The sequence below is a fragment of the Danaus plexippus genome, chromosome 23 (assembly GCF_018135715.1).
Source record: "Danaus plexippus chromosome 23, MEX_DaPlex, whole genome shotgun sequence".
In the NCBI taxonomy this organism is placed as follows: domain Eukaryota; kingdom Metazoa; phylum Arthropoda; class Insecta; order Lepidoptera; family Nymphalidae; genus Danaus; species Danaus plexippus.
In genome coordinates, this window is record NC_083551.1 from 2,327,289 (window position 1) to 2,343,868 (window position 16,580).

Sequence of the window (16,580 nt, forward strand, 5' to 3'; positions counted from 1 at the left end):
CAATTAAAGTGTTATATAAAAATGATTATTTATTTAGCACATTCCAACATCAATAACTCTTATATACAGCTAAGGCGTCCCTCATCATGAAGTCTCTGAGTGCGCAGAGCCCTTTTAATACTTTAGTAGACTGATCCATCTTCTGTATGTCAGTTTCTGTGAGATTCTTGTCTTGTTGTAAGTAACCGCTGACCGCCTCGTCCGTCATCCAATGAGTGGGCAGCTTGTGTAAGTTAAACTGCGACGGGTCGAGGTTAACCGGCATGGGTGTGAGGGATTTCTCCCACGGCGTTATATACTTCTGTTCGGAATGGAGACCCTCGATGTATCTGCAAGATAATATAATGCTGATTATACCTCGTTATATACAGACAATAAATCAAACCTCTGATATAAAACGTTCCGGTTACTTGGCAAAAATTAATAATGATAATAACGCATAACAATTTGATTATCAACAAATGAGTTTAACCGTCAAATAGTTTAGTATTGTTTACCGTATGTAAGCCTCTGAGTGCGTGACTCGCTGCGCCCGGGGCGGGGCAGCTACGAACAGCGGGTCTAGGCCGGACCTTGACGACTCGGGGCCGGGAGAAGGCGTGTTCCTCGCCATAGGTGACATCCCTGACAGAGAGCCTGCGAATATACATGACAACATTCACATAACATCGCTAAGATATCTAAGATTTCTTGGATACATTAAATTCGTTGTTGAAATTATAGTCGTGTTTGGATTGCTTTAGACTTTATGATTTCTCTTTCATACATTTTCTTTGTATCGATAGTAAAATATGTTATGTATATAAAATAGTGCATCAATATCACCTCCTGGAGACATCAGGCCGCTTCGGAAACTGGTCAAATACGGCTTAGGCGGCTTCTTAGATGAGGGAATGAAATTTCTAGGAAAAAAATATATATAAAAATATTAGAAAAATAATATATTGTAAATATCTTTTACATACATATATTTGTCAGATTATTTTAAGTATATATATATATATGAATGATTGGGAATCTTATGCAACAAGAAGTCATAATATAAAGAGATCTAAGTCTTTCTCTAGTACTCATTGAAATAAGACTAATATCTCATCTCGTCTGTCCGTGAAACGTCTGTATTATGCATTTACAATAATAAAACAACGCGTAGTTAGACGAAAATATTATATTGACATAATATGCATTTAATACAATTATGAGTATACATATATAATTTTGCTGACCTGGATCTCTCGTGTACAGCCATAGTTTTCCCGTTGCCTTTATTAACGTGAAGGTCACGCACGTGCCTCAAGAGTCTAGGGAGATTTGGGAAGGGCGCTTGACCTTTCCTGACCCTGGCGCACGACCTCCACAGACACGGGAACTCCCCGCCCCCGCGGACGTAATGCTGCTGTACGTGACCCGCTGATGAACATGTTGGTTAAAAAAAAATGTTGTAGAGATAGTTAAAAATCAATCAGTAGATATAATAATTAATCGAGAAACTCTTATGTATCACTTGGTTTGAACTTTGAGTTTAAATTAATTTCTCTTAATAAACTAAAGTAATATAATTGGGAGTTACAAGAACTAAAATATGACCAATATCTCCCACTAATCCAACATTAGACTGTAGACATGTTTTATGAAGTAGTGACGTATATGATACTCACGCTCCAACTTACTCTTCTTCGTTTCAATGTACGTTCCAATCACTAGCAGCGTTACAAGGAAAAATATATATAAAATAGCTCACAATTACAACTAAATCTATGTTTGTGTAACGTGTTCGAAGATTTTATTGTTAAATGTTTTGTATGTATGTATATATACTTAGTTTTTATAAAGAATTTACTATCTCTTTTATTGTATAGAAAAACAGTAACAGACGCCACAGCTACTTCAAAGATATGCTCATTAAACAGTCCAATATAACAAGATAGACTTATTCATAGTGAAATTAGGTAGAGAAACAATAATATCATTATAAAAAAATCCTATTTATCTAGTATATGATAAACTAGCTCTAGCAAGTGACTTCATTTGTATACCTCAGTTTTTTATTAAGACTATTATAACAGTATATGAATGTTCACCGACAGCGCCATCTAGTTATTCTAATAGTAATTATCCATACAAAACATATTTCCTAACATCAGTAGGTTATATTATACTTACTATTTCCCCCATCTCCGATACAATGTTCCATACAATCTGACAGATCTTCGAACTGATAGTCGCACGTGTCCCAGGCACACTCGTACGTCATCTCCATAGGGGTCTAGAATATATATATATATCAGTTAATAGCGTCTTTCGCTTGATATTATTTGGTACGAAAGTAATGTAATTAATGAATTACAAATTTTTATCAAGAAAATATTAGATCGGTCTAAGATATACCTATATTAAAACAGACGTTACCTGCCGCGTCAATCTAATGTTTCCTATAACTAGTGTCGATGAACTAGAGTATAAAATAAAATTGATCAATATGTATTTGTTGTTATTAATTCATTAACACAACTTAATATATACAAATATAATTTAGAATGTACATGTGTGGAAATGTTCCCATGTGTATGGTATGTTTTTGTGCGTGTGTGTGTGTATGTACAATAGTCCTCACATGTTGCGACAGCTCCCGCATCTCTTCGGCCAGCCTGGCGGATGTCTCCTCGTTACAGCGCGCCGCTCTCTCCTCCCAGCTCTGTTTGGTGGAGGCGGGGAGTGAGCGCCACTCGTTGCCAACTATACGAGATATCTCTCCTGGATATTTAATATTATATTTATATTAGATTATTTATCGTTTTCAATACTGTATACTGGCCTCAATCCTGTTATTATTAAAAATAAACAAAACTTTTGAATTTGGAACCTGTGATCAGCATTGCTCATTGTGTTTTCTTATTTACCACAAATATGTTGTTGAACGTTTTGTCATTCACTGTGACTGCTTTATATGAAGTAAGTTTGTAGCTAATTCAAGTCATTAAAATCTATTCGTTACCAATAAAGTGTTGAAAGCCGTACAGGAAAGGAAATAATTCGAAACGAAAGAATTTTTCTTTAGATGTGAAGATAGCACATGGTTGCATATTTAAAACATGACTTAGGACTTGCACCGAATCAAGAGATCAATGCCTTTGGTAACTTGGACCAGGGTTCTGACTTAACATGCCCTAATTTGAAAGGGGGGCATTGTAGCGAGACAGGGAAATAGCTTGTTATGGGATCATGAGATAATGGGACTATGGGATAATGGGATTATAATATATTTTTGATAATATTTAGTATATTCGCTTGACTTGCGACCCAGGTGCAGGTTCAAGGGGGGTATCTAACGCGCGTTAAACGCACACCTCCACCCATATTACATCCACCGCTATACTAACCGAAGGTAGATTCAGGATTGTTAGCTACTATGGCCTTCCTAACTTCGCTCGAGTACAGTATGTATCCGGTGACAATCTTCTGTTTCTGCTCCTTCTTCTTCTTGCTGCTGGCCGGTGTTGCCGTCGTAGTGCTGGAACGTTCTTGATTTGACGTCATCGATGGATTGTATGGATTGCTGTTGCCACCTGGAATATTATTAAAATTCGAACACCATGTATATCACTAAGTAAGAATAAAGAAAATTTTATTATTATTTATCTTTTTTTCACATCTCAGACTACTAATTACTTATTAACACTAATTAATTCCCTATAACTCATCTCGATAGTTCTGTATCTTATATAAAATATATTTGTTATATGAGCAAGTCATATAATAACCATGTATTTATAGTAACGAGTAAAATTTTTTCCAATACCTATAGACAGTGGTGTAGCCGGTGAGGCTAGCGAGGAGTCGTCCAATGAATTCTCCAACAACAGTTCAACGTCCTGGCTGCCCAGGGTTGTGTTCAGTAAGTTGGTGAACTGAGGCTTGCCGTCCTGTACACAATATGTACATGTACAATACAAACTAATACATAAGCATTTCACTGTACACATATTCGCTAAAGGATTAAGAATCTATTACAATATGTTGGCTCAAGAATAATAGATTTGTAAGATTTTTACCATAAATATTTAGTTAAATACGAAAATAAAACCGTTTAAAGTTAGGGTGGAAATATAAAATTATTGAAAATATAAGGGTCCATGTACAAGTTTTTGATGGTGGTTAGTGTAGAGTGTTAAAAGTGACTCTTCTGCTATAGAACTGTCAGTTAGTCTTGAATCATTTATAAAGGCGAAAATTGTTTGAAAGCCAATGTTTGATTTGTTCTTAATTGCAACATCCTGTATCATTAGTTGTCTTGTTATAATTTCTGACACAATAAGTATGACATGAAACACTCAATATATTTACCAGGGAATCGGCGTTAACGTTCGGGTTGAAGGTCTTCTGTGTGAAGGACGTGTGGACCTCGTGGGACAAAGCGAGGGGCGGCGGGCCCAGCGGCTTGGGGAAGTAATAAACCTGGAACATGTATATATACATATTATATAGAAGAAATACATGACATATCAGGTTTCCTTACAAACAAGCCGTATAAAATATAATAAAACTTTCTTAAGTAAGTCGACATGTACCAAAAAAATCAATATATATATTAACAAAGATTTGCCACTAAATTACCAACAGATCTCTTAACTTCACTACCAAGTTATTAAGTGACTTCTAGCTTTGCTTGGTCTATACAATGTTAATTAATGCTGTAATGTCCAAGTTAATGGATTTCATTTAAGATATTTAAGTGATTTCTTTTAGTGTATTATGTGTGAACATATAACCAGCTGCTTGTACGTGCTCGTCACTTCATATTGGTTCTAATGAGCAGTATATATGACATTAACCTCATCAACAGTAACGTCTTTGGTGTGTTCGAACTTCCTCAGCCCCGACTTCAACTTCCTCGCCAGTCTATTGGACTCGTCATACAACGACTCGCACACGTACACATCCGCTTCCGCTATTTCTGTCGGCCGACCTGAATAACAGCATACAATCAGTAATTATTTTAAAATCTGTATAAAACCCTTTAAATGGTCAGTAATTTAATGATTGTTCTAAGAAGATGATGAAAAATATATATTATTCTCAAATATTTTTTTTATATTTGCCTATTTTATGTGCTTTTTAACGATCTTTTTGTTTTAGGCACTTTTGGAACTTAAAATTGATATATGAATGATATTCACTGTACTTGAAAGTTGAAGTTGCAATTTTGCTAAATAAAATATATGATAATATAACAATATATCTAATTTATTTTACATAATATAACGTATATGAAGCTAATATATCTGGTTTCTGTATAATTGTTAGACATATATACTTACATTTAAGGTAATCGTCGTAATCGAGCACCGCACACTTGCCCACTATTCCCACGAGTGGGCTAGTATCGTGCATTGTGGTCAATAGGACCTCTTGTTTGTAGAATGGCTGGACACAACATACAAACATAATTTATCATAAATATGTTTATAGGAGAATCTATAGTATTCCTCAGATAATATATATTATACCTTGTTTATGATGTGCGACACTTCAGATGGGAAGATGAGAAATGGTCCGCGGAAATAACATTTGTTGCTGGAAGGATTTAGTTGATTAATATTAATATACTTAAATTTTTGATAAATGGATACCGGATGTGTTGAATGTACACAGAAAAATAATAACTTATTCAAGATTACCGATCAATGAAGGTTTTAGTTCAACTGTGAACGAATAGCTTTGTTAATGTCTTGTTATTATTGCTCTGCCCACATTTTTTTTTCCATCAGTATTTTATTTATTAAACCATCACAGTGTTCATTTCTAACATATATTTGTATATTTATAGTCAAAATTCTATATAAGAAAAAAAGTACCGAGCATTCAATAAAGATTTTTTTTCATATTTTTTCGTTGCTATATGACGATATAAATTAGACAGGGGATTCCCTGACTGAGTTTCGCCATTTTTGAAGTGACAGTCCTTATGAGAATTCCAACAAGGTTGCGGTGAGCGTTTAACGCTGCTGGGGAGGGGACAATAAGAGACAGAGCGAGAGGGAGTGCCAGCCAGCAATCAATTGTGACTTGTAAGTAATGTTAATAAAGTTTGTGTTAAGGAAACACTTAAAAATCAATTTCTACCCCTTCCTGTTTTCATACCAACATAACGAACTATCACTTCTTATTATCATTATTTTTAAATAATGTCTCTACATAAAATCTTTTTGTTATAATCATTAGGTATCGAGTACATAAGATCATTTTTTCCTAGCTATCATTATACGTGTTATATATTATGACCCCGCGTACTAACTCTCCTGTCTCCCATATAGTGTCGACCTGCGCCAGTATCTGCTTGCCGCCGTCCGTCACCACATACACAAAATCCCCCGTCTTGATGACCCCCGAGCACACCGTGTTGTATTGCTCGTAATAAGTGTTCTCGTCGTCGGTGCCCAGAGGATTGTACATGACCACGTCCTGTGTGACAGGGTGACATTATATAATCTTATAAAATTTTTACGAATGGAACAAAATGTAACGACTGTATCAAATATTAAGACCAACTTTAAATTTTTTAAACATTATCCGGAATAAACAGACACACAGAAAATCTTAATTTAAATTTAAAACGTATTTCTGTTAAAAGTATTATTTTCATACCCTTGTCAATGAATACAGGCGTTTTACTTTATGATTACATTAGTTTTTACTTTATATACAGACACGTAAAGTGTACCTGTGAATACTTACAGGTCGTTCCTTTTCTTGTACATTTTCCAGCACTTCCAGCTCAGCCAGCTCGTCCTTGTGTTTCTCGACTCTTTCACGGAACACTGAAACCGTTCTGTTCGGTTCTAGCGGCACCTGGAATACAAAAAACACTTATCTTAATAATCTTTCCACATCCATCTATCATTTTAAAGATATTTTTATAGTGAAGAAAATAAACTAAAAATCTTATGATAAAATAAGAGCTTGTGAGTAAATCTAACTCAGATCATTAAAAGATGATTTTTTTAATAATATACATAGATTACTCCTCTAACCAACGTCGGGCGTGTTTTTGTAATGATAACTTTATTTCCTTGAATCATATCAATACATCAGTACTATACTATATATATATACTAATTACGTAGCGTCACAAGTTTCATTCGTAGACCTGACATGTGAGAATATTTATAAATGAGTAACTGGAAATTCTCCGTAGTCAGTTGGATAATACAAACTTTCAAAGTTGTAATAAAGTTCGGCACAGACTATAGCTATGGAAACACTAATTCCACAGAATAAGATTTTTTATCTGTGGGATCCATGACGTCACAGTTATGTTATGTGGCGGGCTGTATTGTAACTCACCTCTCTGGGCACTAGAGTGGCCTCCTTCTCAGCGCCCTCCCACACTTTGATCTTTTTGAACCATCGATGCTTCGTGTTGTAACGGCTCTCGCAGACGTAGACATCTTTGTCGAGGTAACCTTCGCAATAGAAGCAAAGTATACAAGTTTCATGAAATACAATACAGGTTTTATGGTGATCTTTTTTAATTTAGCGAGCCAAGTATAAAGGCTTAATCTGTGTTTTGTATTCTGGCCATTTCAGGGCGAGGTAGTAATAATAGCGTTGGGAGAGATATAATTAAAACGAACTCAAATACTTTGTATCTGTATGTATGTGCTGGCTACGGCAACTAAATACGTTTAACTATATATATATAGTACTGACTGATAACATTCCGAGTGTAATATTAGATGTCCGAACCCAAGACCAGTGTATATTGAGCTCTGTTACCTTCCGGTCTATACTTGAAGTACTCCTTGACGTTCATGACGTAACAGGTCCCTATGATAGCGTCCAAGGGAACCGTGCGGTGAGTGTCCGTCTTGAACACTTCCTGCTGGAGGAACTTGCGCGTGCGCACGTGGAAGGTCTCGTGAGGCCTGGATATGGAAGGTAGGAATTACTTGTTGTGATCTTAGTATAAAGGTGTGTAAGGTAGAAGTCAATAAATAATTCTCATGTAGACAGAGCTCAATATAAAATAAGTCGGAAGCTTCTATGATTTCAATAAAATTGAAGACATCACAAATTTGAAAATTGCTTATATTGAAACTTATAGTACTTTTGATATAATCTTAGACTAGGACTGACAAAATTGACAAATTCACGTTAGTGTGAAGACACCTTTATTGAATATTCCCACACCTGTAGTATACGTTGGCGTATATAACGGGTACATTGTCACTGTTCGTGGCGATTTTCTCTATCTGTAGTATCGAAGGCTCCTTGCTCCCCTTGGCGGGGGCGTACACGAAGTCGCCCCGACCGTACTGCGAGGGCGGAGCGGCTCCGGATATTGTATCCTCGGTACTTGATCTGAAGAATACGAAAATCGTTTTATTTAATTGATAGAAATAATTTGCTAATGTTTAGTAAATGTCTAATCACAGCAATAACCTGACTTGTAATTCAAACATCACTTGACTTGTAATTCAATAGGAAGTTCAAAATAAAATCATATATTATTTTTACGAATTTTTTAATTTTACATATTATATGAAGGCCTGGGAGTTTATGCTTCAAGTATCTTGATAGTAATACGTTACCTCGTCTCCTCCTCCTCGTCGTTTTCCTGTAACAGCTTGCACTGCTTCACCAGTTCCACGCTGGTGGCTATCGTGTCCCTGGTGATGGCCAGCGCCGGCGAGGACAGCGTGTTCCGACACAACTGGTCGCGTTGGTCGATGAAATACGTCTGAAGTTCCACTGAATCCTCGAATATCTGACTGTCCGTGCGGGAGAGGCGGCGGGCGCTGACATGTGTTATAGAGTTATTAATAGCATGAGAGTGAGTATATAGATTATATAGAAATATAAGGGTGGGTATGAGAGTATGAGAAGACGGCGCGGTAATACGTGACAGTTATCAGATACTTGTGGGCACGCAGAGAGTATGAAGCTACTTAAAAGATCGTTTGTTGTCAAATATTGTGGATCCTGCTTAGACGCGACGTTGTTCCAGAAACGAAAAGGTTTAATTGTTTTAATGAAGAAAAATATTATAAATTTTTTCGCCTCACCGTTCAAAAACAGCAAACATATCCTGTTGAAAATGATCCAGTCGTTTGTAGAGGCCCTTGTCGAGGCGTCGCTTCACCAGGTCTAGTGATATCGCCCGGACCTTCTCGCCATTCGCTACTTCATCGTGCTCCGGCAGCTCAGCCATGCTGTCGGAATAGCATCTGCCAGAAATAATATAACTAATTAATTGTAAATCACCATAAGTAAATTACTATATGACGCATGGCTGTTAAAGGATATAAAATCTAACAGATAGAAGGTCTCTTAAATTATTTATATTGTTGGCACAAAGAATATGGATTAAAAAAAATATATATATGTTTGACCTTCAAATTATTTTGACTCATATTATTTAATATATAACACATATATATATATAAGCATTAAGCCAATGCTAGTGTATACCTTCCTTCCTCGTCTTGGTGGTTGTAGACTCCTGTGAAGAGAGTCAACAACAGATCCTGAACAGCACCGGCTACATCCGGTACAGCATCCTCGTCTTCCCTGGAACCGGAAGTACATGTATGATGAAGTAAGTGTGTGTGATAACAACCAGACTGCCATTTACACGTTTTATTGGACAATCCTCTTACAAAATGCCATTCCGACTTGCCTCAGCAACTGCTTGGTCTGCAAACACACTCTCTGCAGGATGAGCGCGTCCTTGTATATCTGCGAGTCGGGCTCGTTGTATTTGCAGGCGTTGTCGAACATCAGTATGAAGTCGGAGGCCAGTTCGTTCACGCTCGTGTACTGGCCATTCTTCAGTTTGTGAGCAATCTTCTCCATATCTATCGGATTTTTGATGAGTTCGTAGTAATCCGGATATTCTGTTTTGCTCGGCAGCTTCATAAAGATTAGAGCTAATTGCCTGTTCACTGAAATGATGCAATAAAAATTATACAATTAAAAATTTGAAGGAATTACATTAATATTCTCGGATTTTATCATTTTTTTAAAACTGCATACACCCGACGTTTCGGTTACGTAGCAGCGACCGTGAGCACGAGATGAGTATGTCTGTCAACTGAGTATGTAGTTTTAAAAATAAGATTGAAGGAATTTCAATGATATGATCATAACATATTTTTAAAATTAATAACATATATACTATATAGTTACATAGAATATATTATATATATTTGTGGTATATATCACATAAATCTTAATAACATATCTTATACACCATACCTTTAGGATCTCTGTAATCTCTGATAGCGTCATATAAAGTACGTAGCTTCTGTTCGAACGGCGTCAACTGTTTAGATTTGGCGGCCTTAAACGTCTTGGGGGGCACTTTCCTCTCATAGTTGCTGTTCAGTTCCTTCAGCTTCTCGTTTAGAACGCGTTCCAGGAGGTTCGCGTCCTCGTAGATCATGGAACCTTCCTCGTTGAACTGGCGGCAGTTGGAGAACATGAGCCGGAAGTCGGACACCATCTCGTCGATTGTGTTGTAGCGATCGCTCTGGAAAAACAAGGCCGGACATAACTACACGAGCACGCAGTATGCAGCTCGAATGATGACACACACACGTTATAACACTGATCCATGACTGGCGCCAGTCGCACAATATGTACGCTAATCGCAAATAATATCAAACATTTACCATACATTACATACATCATGTGCTCCTCATTGATTGATAGACAATTTAAAACGAAAAAATCACATTTAAGTTCATTAAAGTTATACGTAAAGTAGCTCTAACACTATAAACAATTCATATGGTCACTACGAATATGGAAAAAGAGAGGGGGAAAGAGAGAGAGGGGATGAAGAGAGAGAGAGAGAGTGAAAGTATACCTTAATATTAGCTTCTATAGTCAACATATCGATAGGCCGCTCGATCACGTTATAGTACTCCGGGTACAGCTTCTTGCTGGGCTTCTCCATGAACAGCAGCATGGGCTGCCTGCCGTCCGAGCACGTGAACTCCACCAGTTGCTTGGAGACGTAGTGTAGCTTCTTCTTCAGCGGTAAATTAGTTTTTGCAACTATCGGAGAGGCCGGCGTCGGCGACGATACGGGATTGGGATTCAGACGCGGCCGGCCTGAGGACGGACAAAGATATTGGCATGTTTCATTATAAGGAAATATTTTATTAAAGCAAGAGCCCTTAGTAAGAGAATATATATATATATATATATACACTATTTAGTTCAGATAATCAAAATACAAGACTTTTCGGTGCACTATACGAGGAAAATATATCAAATAAGAATTCGTTTTTGTTTCTCCGCTCCAATCAATATATATATTGTGTTATAATTTTTAATTATCGTTTATTCATTATGCTTCATTGCCCAAAGTAAAATAAATAAATAATATCAAATGATAAAGTCAAGATTAAAAATAATGTGATGAGGTTAATTTACTTTTCCAGTCACTGACAACAAAAGAAATCAATGCATTTGGATTTTAATAACCTATTAGTATATAACAACTGATATTCATATTCGCTACATCACTAATACATACGCGTCACGAACTAGTCATGTCTTGCCCACTTTACATTGGTAACCCGCCTACTGGTTTTATCTTTAGTTGGTTTTAAAAAAAGAATTGATTTTTTTTAAATATATTCATATACATATTACAGAGAAAAAAAATTAAAGAAGAGATTTTTACGAAATATTTGAAAGTAAATTTCGGATGATTACATCGATTTTATCGTATATATAATATTTTGACAATTGCAAATGCAATTAGTAGCAAATTATGCAATTAGTAGCAAATTAATATAAAAAAATATATATATTTTTTTGGAAATACTTTTTTGAGTCTCTAACTAGCTAAACTTCATTCATTCTTCATATCATTAAATATATTATTTTATTATAGCAGTAAATTATTTAACCTCTGGGTCTGGGAGTGTTCGCTTGAGTCTGATTCTTAACTGAAGAAAGGCTTTCATCATCGCTCGATGAACTTTGGACTATATCCAATAACTCTTGGACCCGCTGCTGCATCAACCTGGTGATAGGGAACATATTGACTTGTATGTTCTTAGTGTATATATAAGGAACTAAAATGCTTAAGCGAAATCTGGATATGAATATAGCCAATAAAAATATCATAAGTATTAAACAATCAAAATTATGTAATATGCTTAACATATACATATGTATATATATAATACAACATATTCCAAACTTAATCAGCCAAGCAGCTATTTATTTTATCCACCCTGTATATGTGATACCATTCCTTGGACCGTAACCCCGCGCCTCACCTCTGTAGTTTCACAGCGTACTTGTACAGCCTGGATGTAGGCAGATTGTATTGCTTAGCGTTCTCGAACATGATGTTCATGTCCCCGGCCACCTCGGACAGTGTGCCGTAACTCCCGCGTCTAATTTTATTTTTGATCTGATTCAGAGACACCGGATTCTTTATTTCCTTGTAGTAGTCTTGATATTCGCGACGCGATGGAAGCTTCCAGAACGGATCCGCCATCGGTGTTCCTGTGTAACATATACAGGGTGTTGAGAGAACGTTGCTATATAATTTTTTAGAAACGAAACGTGCGTGTGCCGGGTCCATCGTTGCAGGGAGAGGAGCTTCAACACTGCCTGGGACTTGCGACCCAGATGTAGGTTTAAGGGGCCCCTTTTTTTTTTGATGACGCAGGGAAACTTATTTTACGAGCCGTCTCACCGGCCTTTGTGGGGCCGGAGATGATGTGTGAGACTCGACCTGGGCAGGTAAGGGGCCCCTATCTAACGCGCGTTAAACGCTCACCTCCACCCTCCAAGCTCCTCTCCAAGTTAGACTAACCGAGACTAACAGTCTTCAAATTTTTTTCATCAATATTTACCAATAATTGTATCAAAATTGGTATATCATATAAAAACGTGTAACTGTCAGTTTAGTGTCCCGATTGGAACTTGTGGTACAAGTACTGTTATTTTAAGTTGGATATAATTATTACTTGTTTGGTTAGAGCAATTAGTCTTAGTTAAGTTAAATATTTACAAAAACCTTACCGCTTGGTCCCAAGTGATTTCTCACGGTTTCCAGAAGCTTCCATTGAGGAGAATCTTCATTATCTGTTTTATCTTCGTCGCTATCACCAGCGCTGTCTTCTGAATGCTGAAATAAAATACCTTTTAAATTATAAATAAACTAACCAGAGCCAATTTAATAAGGCACGTTAATTAAATTCGTAAATATACCAGTTTCTTAATATATATGTATGTTATTGACCAAATATAAATTAGGGCATTATGAACAATGGCCGTTCATTATTCATAATGTCTAGCCATTTTGGGCAAAGTGATTAATTTCTATATTAACTTGTAAACCTAACCTAATAATTGCGATAATATAAACAATTGTAATGAAATGTTCGAGTCTGCTCAAAAGGTAATGGACATTATGTATAATGCCCAGTCAGTTTGATTATTTCAATAATTACTGTCGCATTGCCCTCTCATGTTGGGTACTTTTCCTGCTTCCCGGTCATTATAATAAATGAACAAATTATCACTCGGTCCATAACATATACAACATAACCGCCCATAACTCGAGCAAAATATGATCTTTCAACATAAAACAATGCGAAGCTCATACAAAGTTAATTTTTAAATTTCATTGACACTACAAATGGGATATATGAAAGGTAATTATTGCTTGTCCCATAAAAATTTACCTTGACATCCGGTTCGGTGTCAGAACCGGGGGCTTCCATGACGGCGAGAGCCCTACTGGAGGGCACGGGCCCCACTCGTGACGTACGCTTACTGCGGATACGTTCAGAGGTCTTGGCCGGACCGCTCCGTCCGTGCTGATCTATTTCCTGCTTCCGAGCTTGTATAACCTGTAACCAGTGGTATGAGTTCATGATTAACAGGACCAAGGAACTTATGGATATTAAGACATGCACTTCATTTATGCTGTATATATTGTGAAATAGAAGTAATTTTTAATTATTATAAATTTATGTAGGTATCTACACATCAATGACTTTATAGAATTTTTTATATATTTATTATATAGCAATTCTAAGTATACTATGATGAGATAACATACAAAAGACGGAGTTTGTTCGTGAAAGCCGAATATATAATATTAATTAAAAAAAAACAAACAAAACGTGCAATTAAAAAGGAGGTTTTAAGCGTCTTACCTTTTTCAAAGCCCTGGCGTCTTTATACAACTGTGAACCTGGTTCATTGAACAGGCAGGCATTCCACACCATGAGTAACAAATCCTTCTCCAGATCATTCAGGGTGTTATATTCGCTGGCCTGGATCTTCTGTGCTATGGTTTTCAAGTCTATGGGGTTGTCTATGACACTGTAATATTCAGGATATCTCCTTTCCGACGGCAGAAACTGAAACGGCGGATAAAGAGGTCGTCCACCTATATTTGCCGTCATGACCTGAAGGAAAATAGCATTGGTTGTCAATCTATTGAGTAGTAATCAAAGATTTGTTGAAATTAAAGGTTTTTATGGGACTCATACATACTGTATTTGATAAATTTGGTTCGTGACAGAGAAAAAAGAAAATGAGGTTATCTTTCACTGTCCCTAGATAATGTAAGCAAAAAAAAATTCTAGTAAAATTTAAAATACAACTTCTGGTTATACAATTTTCCATATTATCTCTGATTCTATACACACTAAACATATAACTCAAAATTTTAGTAAACATAAATTAAATCTATCATTTTAAATATTTATATGACACTATAGATCTTTAAATTCTTTACTTACTTGAACCTACAACAAAATAGTAAATATTGTTTTAGCTAACCAATCACTTACAGCATTGAAAAGCTCCTCAAACACATTGTCTTCCTCGTTGTTGGTCGATGTCTCCGAAGTATCCTCGGCGACGTCAGACCTCCTGCTTGATGAACCATTTCTTGATAGTTTAGGAGTTTTGATGTCATCACCTTGACACAAACACGTAATAAATAATTACTATTACTTTAGCATTTAGTACCAATGTAAAATTTTATAAGGATATCTTTTTTCATACTACTAATATAATTACATAGGACCATAGTAATTTATTAGTAGTTAGACACATATTATTATTTAAACTTGTCATTTAGTCTACCGGTGGATGGTTATATGATGGTTTGATCAATTGATCAGTCAGCTTATGAACATAGCCGGTGTAATTTGGTCCGACCTTCAAGTAAGGTAAATAATGCGTAATCTCATTGATTCCATCAATTAAATATATTATTTAGTAATTGTGGAACACAGGTCCTCGATTTAGACTGATATAGATACAACCTATCAATTGCCAGTAACTTACCATTTTCCAATGTCTGTCTATGTTTATTATAAAGCTTCCATAGATCCGTAGCATCTTTATATTCCTCTGAATCGGGTTTGTAGAAAGCTTTAGCATTATTAACTAGGAGTTCTATATCAGCTGACAATTCTTCTATATCTTCATAGGTATCTGTTTTTAACTTTTGTTGTACCTTTAAAATATCGATAATAAGCATTTAACTACTATTTTGTATGCTTTCGATGATAAATATTAAAATGTACAATATCTTACCCTTAATAAATCGATTGGTTGGGATACTACTTCATAATACTGAGGTTCTTGCCGCCTTTTGGGAGCTCTTATGAAAGAGTCACACAAAAGAGTCCCGTCTTCCTTTTTATATGACCGAATAATATCATACAATTGTTGGCAAATTTCACTCTGTAATAATCATAAACTTCAAATAATACAGTATATTAAACTTTCTGATACTTTGTCGTCAGTTGTTTACGTTTTAAGAAGCCGGCACTAATGTACTCAAAATAACGTTAAGTGCATTGACCCAGTTAAATAAACGATGCTTCGAAATTACCGGTTCCATCTTTTTCTTTTTCCTGGACGGCGGAGGTCCAGGGTTACTCAGCTCCACTCCATCATCACTATCATCACCGTCGGGTCCTCGACTCGCGCATGATGATGCACGGCGCCTTTTACTCATGATTTGTTACAATTCAACGAACCTTCATTGACATACATGAGTTAATTAATAACAATTTTACAATTATAAACAATTCAAACACAGCAAAACTCACATTAATAATCTAAAATAAAATTTGTCATTATAAAATTTCTTTATATTACAGAAACTTTCTTTGAAATGTGCCTAAACTCACAACGTTAATTGAAAAGTTAAAAGTATCAATACGCACAACATTCAACAATAACTATTGTCTATGAATTTAGTACAGATGATATTTGAGTCAATGTAGTGCGTTATCTATGACATTTTCGGGTTAAGAATGATAATTTGGTAAACCAAAGTTAAAAATATTAAGTAGTATTCATTCGCATTTTTTTAAAGCGTAAATGTTTGACAAAAAAAAAAATATAAATTCTTTATCGTTAATATAGATTAGGTTATAATAACAATGATATACGGATTTGATTTGCCGGTAATAAAGGTTGCTGTAAAGTAACCGAAACGTAGAGAATAATGTATAATAAGTAATATAATAAATCACGTAGTAAAATGCATCTTTTTTACTTTTTGTAACATTATG

The 16,580-nt window shown here is 35.8% G+C and overlaps 1 protein-coding gene across 3 annotated transcripts; it reads right to left on the reverse strand.

Moving 5' to 3' along the window:
* Positions 1-11: 11 nt before the first annotated feature.
* LOC116774874 (protein polybromo-1) lies at positions 12-16,260 on the reverse strand. 3 transcript variants are annotated; one of them, XM_061524159.1, is made up of 34 exons: positions 16,113-16,260; positions 15,893-16,040; positions 15,592-15,741; positions 15,340-15,511; positions 14,838-14,968; positions 14,196-14,450; positions 13,719-13,886; positions 13,054-13,159; positions 12,300-12,531; positions 11,925-12,040; positions 10,871-11,118; positions 10,258-10,531; positions 9,680-9,944; positions 9,472-9,570; positions 9,066-9,227; positions 8,592-8,798; positions 8,191-8,361; positions 7,777-7,925; positions 7,345-7,463; positions 6,736-6,849; positions 6,296-6,462; positions 5,508-5,574; positions 5,319-5,424; positions 4,833-4,966; positions 4,345-4,455; positions 3,800-3,923; positions 3,381-3,566; positions 2,615-2,754; positions 2,164-2,266; positions 1,659-1,700; positions 1,227-1,410; positions 826-902; positions 498-636; positions 12-329 (listed from the first exon to the last, which is right to left on the reverse strand). In XM_061524159.1, exons 2-34 carry the CDS (start codon positions 16,016-16,018, stop codon positions 50-52), a joined length of 5,124 nt encoding a protein of 1,707 aa, XP_061380143.1. In that variant the 5' UTR covers positions 16,019-16,040; positions 16,113-16,260; the 3' UTR covers positions 12-49. The 3 variants fall into 3 exon arrangements, with proteins under 3 accessions (XP_061380143.1, XP_061380145.1, XP_061380144.1); XM_061524161.1 differs by lacking the exon at positions 1,659-1,700; XM_061524160.1 differs by lacking the exon at positions 1,659-1,700 and having other exon boundaries at positions 1,227-1,417; positions 2,162-2,266.
* Positions 16,261-16,580: the final 320 nt, after the last annotated feature.